We start from the raw sequence: 12,331 nt of genomic DNA, 5'->3' as shown, positions 1-12,331 counted from the left end.
GAACGCTCAAAGCCAAACATTTGAAATCCGAAGATGTACAAGTACCGAAACCGTTGAAGAGCTATATGTCAAAAATACCTAAAATAAATAGCCAAATCCATCTAAAGCCAACTTTGCCTGAGGGAGTGGAAACCTTAGTTTCTTAATAATTTCAAAATTTATCAATTGACAATTTTACTTAGTAAAGTTTGTTAAATCATGCCAATACCGAAGTACTGACTGCTGAGCTGATGATACCCTCGGATACTGATAGTCCACCAGCAGAGATCGACCAAGCGGTGTAAAAAATTGAAAACACGTTTAAAAATTTATTGCGTCCGAAGCGCTTTTCTAGATTTTTAAGATTGTTTCAGATTAAAATTGCGTTGTTCCCTTTACGTTTACAATGACAAAACATTTATTTAATTTTTCTTCACTTAGCTATTTGTGCTTTGTTATTTATAAAGACTATATATTATAATGAAATCACACTTCTAGTCATTTCAACTGCGATTTAAGAAAAAGGTAATGTCCATTTGAACTATTCCCAATAAGTTACTAAATTGTAAGGCTTACATAAAAAATCTGTCTAATCGAATTATCGTAACGGTTCATGATGAAATGTCAAAAACATGCATGTAATAACTATATGTATGATTTGATAGCCAGGAAAAGAGCACATGGAAATATTTATTTCCCTGCAAAAATGCATTTTACGACGTGAAACGTCATAGTTTTGTCTTGTATTTATAATTTTCAGAACCTCGACATCTTTCTAATAATTTTTATTGCAAACGTCTGTAACAGAAAACTTCAAACATGATATAAGTACAATACAGAAAATTATATTATCTAATTGCAAAAATGGCATTTAATCAACACATTCATTATGACTATTTTCTTTATTGTTTCAACTTCTGCGTCTTCGTTTATCGTCATTTTCATTAACATATAAATAAATATTATTATATCTAAAATAATCGTGTATTAATTAGGTATATTATTTGAATGCTGAAAAAGATAGAACGTTGTTACATTGAATGTAATTGTTACCTAGTATACAGGAGCTATTTCAGGACAAACGCTTTGGTTTATAGTCTATGATAGTCAAGGTATAATATATGAGAACATGTCTGAAGCTATTTTTGAAAACCAGGCCTCATGAAATGTGGTTGTTTAATGACATTTCCATTTTATTAGCACTCTTTAAATAAGGTTATATAGAATATAATTATGCACTTTAAAAAATATTTAAGCGACAATCAAACACACATTTTTGCATTATTTTTTTTGTTTGTTACATGATCTCTGACTCTTTCACAGATAAACATTGTCTTTACAGCAAACTTTCCACAAGCGGTAATGTAACTGTCTCTTCTGGTGTGTCAACGGGTTTTGGAGCTGGTTTCCGTTCACGCTTCCAGGTTTTAGCTGATCGCGGTGTTTGTGTTGCTCTATTTCGAACTGATCTGAGCTCTAATCCTCGATGTCGTCTATCGTGTGTACTTACTACGGCGTCGGCGTCATCAACCAACAATGATGACGTTATATTTATTGACCTACATTTGAATGTAGCTTTGAAATATTTTCTAAATGTCTTACTCATGAAAGAATAGATAAAAGGGTTGACAACAGAATTAGCATACGAAAAACATGGCGCAACGTTTTGTAAATGATAAATAAAAGCGGAATTTGAATTGTCAGAACTAACTGATATAATTGCCGCCATGTGTAATGGAAGCCAGGAAATGGCGAAGGCCAATGCTACTATAGCAACAAGTCTAACTAATCTACCTCTTCGTTTCATTGATACAATTGTAACAGGCGCAAGGCGTGACTTAGTCATTGTTTCCTTCATACGTCTAGCAATTTGTAAATAACAAAATCCCAGAATGCACTGCGGTATCACATAAAATAAAACCAACATCGCGATGGCATAAATTTTGCTGTCTGTTTCAGATAGCTCTTCTAAACAAAAAGCCATGAGATGTGAAGCTTTAAATTCTCTGTTGATGAATATTACAGGCATGAATGAAGAAAGCGATAGAAACCATATACAAAGAATCACAAAAATACAACGTTTTTTCGTCCTGCAAAATACAAAAATATAAAATATTATCATTCATGTTAAAACACTAATGTCAAAACACATAATAATGCAACTCCCACCATATATCATTTACCATTAAACACAGTGCGTTTGTCTTTTTACCAACTTAACAGTTTTCCCGTTTATGTAGAAATCAAATCGACAACTACATTGGCCACGTATATGTGTATAATAAGATTGATTGAATGGTTGTTGGTTGCTTAACGTCCATTTGTAATATGTGGTATGATTGCAAATGAGACAACTATATTCTGGTTGCGGTATACATTGTCTGGCCATTTGCAGCCAGTCAAATGCTTATGGACGATGTCTTATTTGACAAACTGTTTGAGTTTTGATTTGAACCGTGTTACTTTATCAGACTACTGCGTTCCCCGCAAGTTGGTAAACCTTCCAGGAACTGTTTTAGGTGGTAAAACTTATACCTTATCGAATATTCTCGATTATTTCATTGGCATTATTTACTTTTCCATCATTCTTTACAGTGGAGCCACCCATATTGTAGTTCTTTTAGATAATTTTACAATCGAAAGTAGCAGGTCTGCTTTATATGTTGATCTTGTTCCTCGATATTGTCACAGATGGACGACTAGTATCTATAACAAACGTGATGGTTTCAATTTCAAATTGTCAGCCTTCCGTTTCTCAGTAGTAAAAATGGATTTTTGGCTAATAACAAGCAATCAAGCACTCACACAATTGTAATAATTGAAGATAGTTGTACTAAATCAGTCAGATCTTGCGTGATTTTATGTTTTGCGTTCCTTTGAGATTTAGAATAATTGTAGTATAAAATGAGTACACAAGGTAATTAAATAATGGATAATAAAAAAGTTTAAGAGCTTTAAACTTCCAAAAATTGAAAAGAGAGAAAATGCAGACAAATTATGCTATTTCTTTTTACAATTGCTCAATGTTTCGTATTAAATCAATTCAAAAGAATTCTATTACTCGCATCATCATAAATATGAACTCTCTAATTCTCTTCGATTCATATGCAGTGTATTATATAATACATAATATAACTGATAGAAAATCATATTCCAAAACCACGACCTCACTTAACTGATATAGGATATTAAACCAGAGTCTACTATTTTTAGCTTCATCATTCCAGTATAAAGGAATGCGATATGACAGACTTGATCAAATACCAATGTTGGATAGAATTGGCTTAACGTAGCATAAAAATGTCTATTTATATTCATAATGGTCGGTATTTTCAGTATTCAAATTCAAAGTATTTAGGTATTCTACCTTGAATTCGGGGTAATTGAGATCAAACTTTTGTTAGATTTGTTTTAAATGCGAAAATGTACTGAAACACGACATATCTTAGTAACTAACAGAGTAAGTAGAGTACAAGATGAAAGACACATTATGTTAAAGAAGCATGGAAAAAACCATTTACAACTACAGATGCAAAAAAAACCCAACCAAAGGTCGACAAAACACTTCAAGGAAAAAAAAATTAAATGTTGAAACAATTTTCCCGTCAAATTCGTTGTATGGACATATGCGCTCATTGGGAAAAAGAGGGGGAGGTGTATATGTCATTCAACAAGTGGTGAAGCGTGAGTTATAACTCGTTGTTTTGCAAGTCCCCGCGGTAATGGGCAGATTGAGACATGAAGCAACGGCTCTGGAAATTTGTACCTCTCAACCGGTTTTTTTGGCAAATACCCCTTGTCAGCATGATATATTTGTATAAAAGCTATCAATTTGTATCTTTTTGTTTTGTTTTGAATTCTTTTTGAATCAAAATGATATGTCTGTTTCAAATTTCATGAATATAATTTGACTGCTAAAATCTGTGCTGACCTCTTTCAAACATATTGGTAGACTTGCTACATTTCCATTTCTTTTATTTCTTTCTTACTAATTTATATGTTTACTGATAAGGTACCAGTCTTGTATTACAACTCCAGTTTCCGGTGCATGTCAAAACATGGAGGGAAACAAAATAGTGCATATTTTTTCTGAACTCAATTTTTTCTGCTTGATTATAGGTTTATGCTGAATTGAAACATATATATAGACTTTAAAAAAATCTTGCATCTTTTAGAGGATATCAATCCAGGAAAGTGGAAGGATATCATGTTTACTAGAAGTGGTGCGGCCTAGTAAAAACAGCAAACAGAAAGTAGAAAAAAAATGTTTTCACTTCAGGATTATAACTTTTTATTCTTCGTGGCAAGACCCACTTTTTTTCGATTAAATCACAATTTCACATTAGTTCATACATGATATGAACATGAAAAACATTTTCTATGTAGCATTTTTTATATTTTTTATTTTCAAAGATAAGCTGTTTTGCATGTAAGCCTATGGAGCAGTCAATTACAAAACTGCAACCATAACTGCCAGTCTACTGATTGCCTTTGGAGAAAGGCTTCCTCCTGCAGATGTCAGTATAATGGTATTCTCCTAGTTATAGCAGTAAAATTGTTAAAGGGGCAAAATTGAAAACAAAAACATAATTAGGATTGGACATGTAGCAAGTCTTACATATTGGGTGGAATTAACACTAAAACTACTCATATGGAACTCGGGTAAATAAAAGGTAACGACCAGAACTTTTATCTGCGCCAAAAAAGATATTTCTTGGGCCCTCCCAAAAATGATTAAGTTATGAATTCACCAAGGTTTTTATACCAGATACATTGTAAGATCACATTTATTAAATAGTCAGATACTAAATCGTTTCAAACACAACCCATTTTATATGTGCCTGTCACAAGTTAGTAGCATGTAGTTCAATAGTTGTCTTTGGATCATGTTTGTATATTTTCTGTTCGTAAATTATTTTGTCACAATTTAGGCTGCTACTTTTTTTTCAATTTTATTGTTTCATATTTTTCTATGTCGGGGTCTTTTACAGCCGACTATACGGTATGCGTTTTTCTCTTTGTTTACAACTGCATATAATTGTTTAAAGCCACTTCATTTGCACTTTGGTAGGTATAGATGTGGCATTGGCAACCATACCCTATCTCCTATTAACTATATTTAAAGTACCAACCTAATGGATAATGCTATTATAGGATGAACAATAGCGAGGTACCTGTCTATTCCAACCGCTGCTAAAGTCAGGACATGTAGGGATAAACATACCGTCATCATATACTGCACAAATTTACCTGTAATTAAAAAGTTGTCAGGACATGTAGGAATAAACATACCGTCATCATATACTGTACAAGTTTACCTGTAATTAAAAATTTACACCAGGACATGTAGGAATAAATAAACCGTCATCATATACTGTACAAATTTACCTGTAATTAAAAAGTTACATCAGGACATGTAGGAATAAACACACCGTTATCATATACTGTAAAGTTTACCTGTAATTAAAAAGTAACATCAGAATATGTTGGAATAAACATACCGTCATCATGAATACTGTACAAATTTACCTGTAATTAAAAAATTACACCATGACACGTAGGAATAAACATGACGTCATCATAAATACTGCACAAATTTACCTGTAATTAAACAGGTACTGTTCTTATATGAATCAATTAGAAGCAATGCGCACCTGCAAATGAAATGTTGTATAGCATTTATGTTCGGATTGATCGTAAGGAATTTCACAAATACATTATGTACTTGTATATCTTTTATATTTTTTAACATATTAACACTGAACTAAACAACGTAAAGTGCGGAAGACATCGTTCTTATGAGATGGTATGATGAGGCAAGCATCTTTTTGGACCCTTAATCTAACTAGAGGCTCCATAATGAAATTAGCCCAGAATGTGACAGTGGAAAATATTTTGTAAAATTTTACAAAAATTACAAAATTTATTAAAATTTAAAAAAATTGACTCTAAAGGGCAATAACTCCTTATGGGGTCAATTGAAAACTTTAGTCATGTTGACTTATTTGTAGCTCTTACTTTGCTGTACATTACTGCTGTTAACAGTTTATTTCTATCTATATTATTCAAGATACATGTAATAACCAAAAGCTGCAAAATTTTCTTAAAATTACCAATTTAGGGGCAGCAACCCAACAATTAGTTCTCCGATTCATCTGAAAATTTATGGGCAGATAGATCTGGACATGATAAACAATTGTACTCTGCCAGATTTGCTCTAAATGCTTTGGTTTCAGAGATATAAGCCAAAATCTATATTTAACCACTTTGTTCTATTTTTAGCCATAGCAACCATCTTGGTTGGTTGGCCAGGTCACTGGACACATTTTCAAACTAGATATCCCAATGATGATTGTTGCCAAGTTTGGTTTAATTTGGGCCAGTAGTTTCAGAGGAGAAGATTTTTGTGAAAGTAAACGACGACGGACGCCGGACTTCAAGTGATGAGAAAAGCTCACTTGGCCCTTCGGGCCAGGTGAGCTAAACACGAATCAAAAAAATATAATAACACTGAACAGTATTCATATTTTTAAATTTCCCTTTCCTCAGGGCTTGACAATTATTGCATTTAAGGTAAAGATACAAAAACAGTCAACATACATGTAGCATCACTTTCGGAACGGTTAACACGATACATGTTAGAGAGAACGGATAAACCAAACGCATTTTTTTTGGTGCTACATTATTTGTATTATTGAAAGATGTTAATTATGTTATAATACCTGTTTGGGTAAGGTCTTTGGTCGGACTTTATAAGTTTGAAGCTGCGTGCAAAATGACATTTTTTTTAATTGAGAAAAATTAAACTCGCGATAAATATTATCATTTCTGCATAAAAGAAATGCGTGCATATTATATCATTCTTTTCATTTATAGATAAAATGAACAGACTGAAGTTTAAATGCTGTTGAACACTTTTTTTACGGGAATTCAGGGGCAATATAATGGCTCTTATACCGCCTCCTGTACATAAATAAATAAAAAGGAATATATCTTACTCTGTTTTGTGGTGCCTTTGATAACTTACTGAAAGGGTTAAACTTCTGACTGGATTAAAGACCGTACGTATTCGTTGATTTGTAGTTGATTCTATCCCTGTCCATGGCAATCATACTTTATCTTTATATCAAATACTGAATAGGTTTTGTACTTAAATAGAAACCAAATAACGTTCGAGGCTGATACTTCAAAACGTGCAGTGCACCATGTTGAACGATTACAAAGATCAAGACCATTAGGTTTTAGCGTAGTTCTTTTAAATGTTCAATAATGTCATATATTATTGGTACATACCGATTATTTTTCGCAGAAAACAAATTTAAAAACTATTACAAAGTGTCAAAAAGTTCTGCAAATTTTTAGATTAACTTGAAATTTAATTTTTGTCCCTGAAATTTACTCCTGATTTAGAAAATCTCGTTTTGAATGTGTGTTCTTTGTAGTATTGTCTTTGACTTTAACATTCATGAACAACACTATGCAACACGTGGAGCAGGATGCAGCAATAAAGAACACCCCCGGTTTTTGGAGGAGTTCTTGTTGCTTTTATATGCTTGTATGCAAAATTTATATGTTTCGGAGGTAAGTGTGACGTCCATTTTCGCTGAATTTGTACACATTTTTGTTTAGGGGCCAGCTGAAGCACACCTCCGAATGTTGTATTTTCTCGCCGTGTTGAAGACCTTTTTGTGGCCTTGGCCGGCTTTTAGCTCTTTTTTAGGGTTGCTGTCTTTTTGACACATTCCCCGTTTCCATTCTCAATTAAAAAAAAATACCGTTCTCTTTAATTTTTCAGAGTGATATCTGTTTATTTTAAAACCGTTGAATCAAGTACACAATGTACCCAATGTACCCAATGCCATCACAATTTTTCTTCATTAAAAGAAAACTGATAACCACGATAATAAATAAATCCATAGTGGTAGTAGAGAAAAAAGAGCACTAAACTAAAATGTAAAAAATCACTTTATTTCTAAAACAGTATCATTGTTTTGTTATTTAATCATGCAATTGTTTAAATTTAAAGGATGTAATTTCGTGTTTACTTCAAGAATATTGATCGCTTACGTTCATTTAATGTTAATAATTAAAATACAAATTGAAAAAAAATATGAAAACTAAGATATTTAAAAATCATTTACAGGTACTATGTCATGCGATTAATAAGTTGTACCGAGCACAGTACAAGTAGAAAGTATTGAAAAGAAGCCTACAGTGTTTTAATCTCCTGGTTCTTTGTCAAATGTCGGAAATACAGATCCATTACCGCATTTGTAATTATTTTAAAACGATTAAATACAAAATTGCTCAATATTGCGTGGGTGAAACTTGACATCAAAAGGGAGACTGGAAATTGCATTCAGGTCAACTTTCAATAGGTTTCAAACTGTTACATGTACACACCTAAGTTTCGTGTAGTTTGTTAAAGTCACAGAGTACATAGCAGTTATCCTAAAACTAGTCTTATAACGCTGTTTTCTGCTCTTTGGTAGGGTTGTTGTCTCTTTGACACATTCCCCATTTCATTCTCAATTTTAGTTAATTTGAATTTGCAGTGTCTAGCCTACTGAGCTACTCCTCGTTGGCCTGCTAAGACATCAAGTTTTAAGTTTATTTATTTGTAATAATTTAAAAGCTATGACATACTCATGACGTGTTCTAAAATAAACCATTTACATTTAGATCAGTTTAAAATGTCATACTATTAACTTGGCACATCTACACGAAACTGCAAAATATTAAACTGATGCAATTACATGGAATAAAATTGGATATCTAGATCGGCTAGAATTTAAAATAATGCAATCTTCGTTGGTATATCTTTATCACAAATGTACAGTGTAAAATCAAGCTTTTAAGATGTCTGAAGTGAAATAAACCAATAATGAAATGCATAGGCATAGATAGTATTGGAACAGGAGGAGATGTATTGAGTACGTATACGTCAAAGGCAGATATTATTACAAACAATGGAGATGTAGAGCATTCATATATGTCACTGACGGATATAAATTGAAACAGAAGATGTAGAAAGTACGTCAAAGACATGTAAAACTATGAACATCTGGAGATTTAGAGCATATATGTGGGTCATTATAAAAAAACCCATGCAAAACTATGTTATTTGGTATGTTTAAGTCAAAAGACATGAACATATATCAAAATGTATCAAAATAACTCTTGCATATGTTAAATATGAATGTTTTTTGATACACTATTACATGTATACACAAAACATCCTTAATGTTTTCTTAAACCCTTGGATATAGCCAAAATCAACTGTTATTTTTTTTTAATATAAATCCTTTCAGACCTGAAATAGGTCTTTTATTTATACTATTTGTTATTAGGATTTATCACTTTTTATTGCATTTTGATACATATAAACATCCTATAATGATTTGGGAGGTGTATGTTGGTTTTATAACAAAATTTTCACCAAAAGGAAAAGTCTTATTTTTAAAGTCAATGGTGTAACCATAAGACAAATTGGTAGGATAAGACTTATTTTTCTCAAGATTTCAGCAGTTGCAATAGTTTCTCCCTTAGCAATGTTACCTGTTAGCATGTTATGCAAAAGAAAACAAACATTTATGTTGAAAATTTAGTGAAAAAATCTCAAAAGTCCGTAAAAGCTATATCATAATTGAAAATAGTGTCCATGGTGTATCCTTCTAAAAATCATTTTTGAAAACATTTCCCATGTTGCCTGAACTTTGAATTATGAAATATATTGATTATAGAAACATGCACCAGTAACAACAAATAGAATAAGGCCAGGGAATAGAGCACTTAATTCGTAACTAAATTTTAAAAGAGGGACGAAAGATACCAAAGGGACAGTCCAACTCATAAATCTAAAATAAACTGACAACGCCATGGCTAAACATAAAAAAGACAAACAGACAAATAATAGTACACATGACACAACATAGAAAACTAAAGAATAAACAACACGAACTCCACCAAAAACTAGGGATGATCTCAGATGCTCCGGAAGGGTAAGCAGATCCTGCTCAACATGTGGCACCTGTCGTGTTGCTTATGTGATAACAAATCAGGTAAATATTCTAATTCATGAAAGGGAAGTGGATTGTAGTTACGACGTAAGGAACATATCCGATATCATTTCTGAAACGGTTATTAAATACACCTTAAATCATTGATGTGTAACTGTCAATGGTGAGACCATTTTGATAAAATAACACCATTGACCAGTTGAGTAACACCACTGAATATATCATGACAATCAGCATTGTTTTTGTTTCTTTCATGCTTAACAACCGAAACATCATTATTTATGAAAAACAATACTTATTTAATGTTTTAACAATACTTAACAATATCATGTATTATGTCTGTTTGTTTTGTTCACGAATCGGTGTCAATATAATGGCATTTGATGCAACTGTCATACAAGTGAGAGGTTTAGCTAGCTATAAAACCAGGTTCAATCCACCATTTTCTACATTTGAAAATGCCTGTACCAAGTCAGGAATATGACAGTTCTTGTCCATTCGTTTTTAATGCGTTTTGTTATTTGATTTTGCCATGTGATTATGGACTTTCCGAATTGATTTTCCTCTGAGTTCAGTATTTTTGTAATTTTACTTTTTACATATACAAATTAAAATTGAGAATGGAAATGGAAATGGGGAATGTGTCAAAGAGACAACAACCCGACCAAATAAAAAACAACAGCAGAGGGTCACCAACAGGTCTTCAATGTTACGAGAAATTCCCGCACCCGGAGGCGTCCTTCAGCTGGCCCCTAAACAAATATATACTAGTCCAGTGATAATGAACGCCATACTAATTTCCAAATTGTACACAAGAAACTAAAATTAAAATAATACAAGACTAACAAAGGCCAGAGGCTCCTGACTTGGGACAGGTGCAAAAATGCGGCGGGGTTAAACATGTTTGTGAGATCTCAACCCTCCCCCTATACCTCTAACCAATGTAGAAAAGTAAACGCATACCAATACGCACATTAAAATTCAGTTCAAGAGAAGTCCGAGTCTGATGTCAGAAGATGTAACCAAAGAAAATAAACAAAATGACAATAATACATAAATACATAAATAACAACAGACTACTAGCAGTTAACTGACATGCCAGCTCCAGACTTCAATGAAACTGACTGAAAGATTATGATTTCATCATATGAACATCAGGCACAATCCTTCCCGTTAGGGGTTTAGTATCATACCGTCATAACATATATGAAAAGAACATTACCCGTGTCATGCCAACAACTGTATTAAGAATAAATGTGTTTAGTTCCGATGCAAAGACCTTATCAGTGACTCAATATTAACGCCAAAATATGCAATCTTTAATGACTTGACAACAGTATCGTAATTATATCCCTTCTTAATAAGTCTATTCAAAGGTTTTGTAAGTTTCTGAGATGAATACTGACACCTTTGTGCTTTATAAAGAATATTTCCATAAAAAATTGGATGTGAAATACCTGAACGTATTAGAAGTCTGCATGTTGAGCTATATTTACGAATGATGTCTTTATACCGATGATAAAATTTAGTAAATGTTTTGACTAGTTTGTGATATCGAAAACCCTGGTGTAATAATTTTTCAGTAATCCATAAATTTCTCTCGTTAAAATCTAAAACATTGTTACATACACGAGCGAATCGTACAAGTTGAGATATATAAACACCGTAGGATGGTGACAAGGGAACGTCACCATCTAAAAACGGATAATTAACGATAGGAAATGAAAAATCATCCCTTTTATCATAAATTTTAGTATTCAGCTTTCCATTAGTGATATAGATATCAAGATCGAGGAAAGGGCAGTGGTCATTGTTAGTACTAGCTTTATTGAAAGTAAGTTCAACAGGATAAATTTCATTAATATACATACTGAAGTCGTCATTATTGAGAGCCAAAATATCATCCAAATATCTAAAAGTATTATTAAATTTGTTTATCAGATGTTGTTTCGATGGGTCTTTGCTTACTTTTGTCATAAATTGTAACTCATAACAATACAAAAACAGATCCGCAATAAGTGGTGCACAGTTAGTCCCCATTGGAATTCCGATAATCTGACGATATACGGAATCCCCAAAGCGAACAAAAATGTTATCTAGTAAAAATTCAAGGGCATATATAGTATCAAAGCATGTCCAATTAACATAGTTTTTTTGTTTATTGCTACTAAAAAATGACCTAAAAGAGTTTGAACATATATATTCACATTCTGATTTTTTGAATGCCCATTTAATTAGGTGTGTGATTTTTTTCTTAATGAGAATGTGAGGCAATGTGGTATACAGGGTAGAAAAATCAAAACTTTGAACAGATTCAAAATCACCAATATAAG

At 32.5% G+C, this 12,331-nt stretch overlaps 1 protein-coding gene across 1 annotated transcript in view; it reads right to left on the bottom strand.

Moving 5' to 3' along the window:
* Window positions 1-866: 866 nt before the first annotated feature.
* LOC139512107 (galanin receptor type 1-like) overlaps window positions 867-12,331 on the bottom strand; it is a 40,262-nt gene continuing 28,797 nt past the window's right edge. Inside the window, exons 2-3 of the mRNA XM_071299498.1 lie at window positions 5,112-5,229; window positions 867-2,069 (exon numbers count right to left, since the gene is read on the bottom strand). Of these exons, the coding sequence (XP_071155599.1) occupies window positions 1,316-2,069; window positions 5,112-5,229 (872 nt within the window). The 3' untranslated portion in view covers window positions 867-1,315. The remainder of the gene's footprint in view (window positions 2,070-5,111; window positions 5,230-12,331) is intronic.

Source organism: Mytilus edulis, chromosome 2 (assembly GCF_963676685.1).
Source record: "Mytilus edulis chromosome 2, xbMytEdul2.2, whole genome shotgun sequence".
NCBI classification, from domain to species: domain Eukaryota; kingdom Metazoa; phylum Mollusca; class Bivalvia; order Mytilida; family Mytilidae; genus Mytilus; species Mytilus edulis.
Note: the sequence above shows the minus strand (reverse complement) of the source record. Positions and strands in the feature narration are given on the sequence as shown.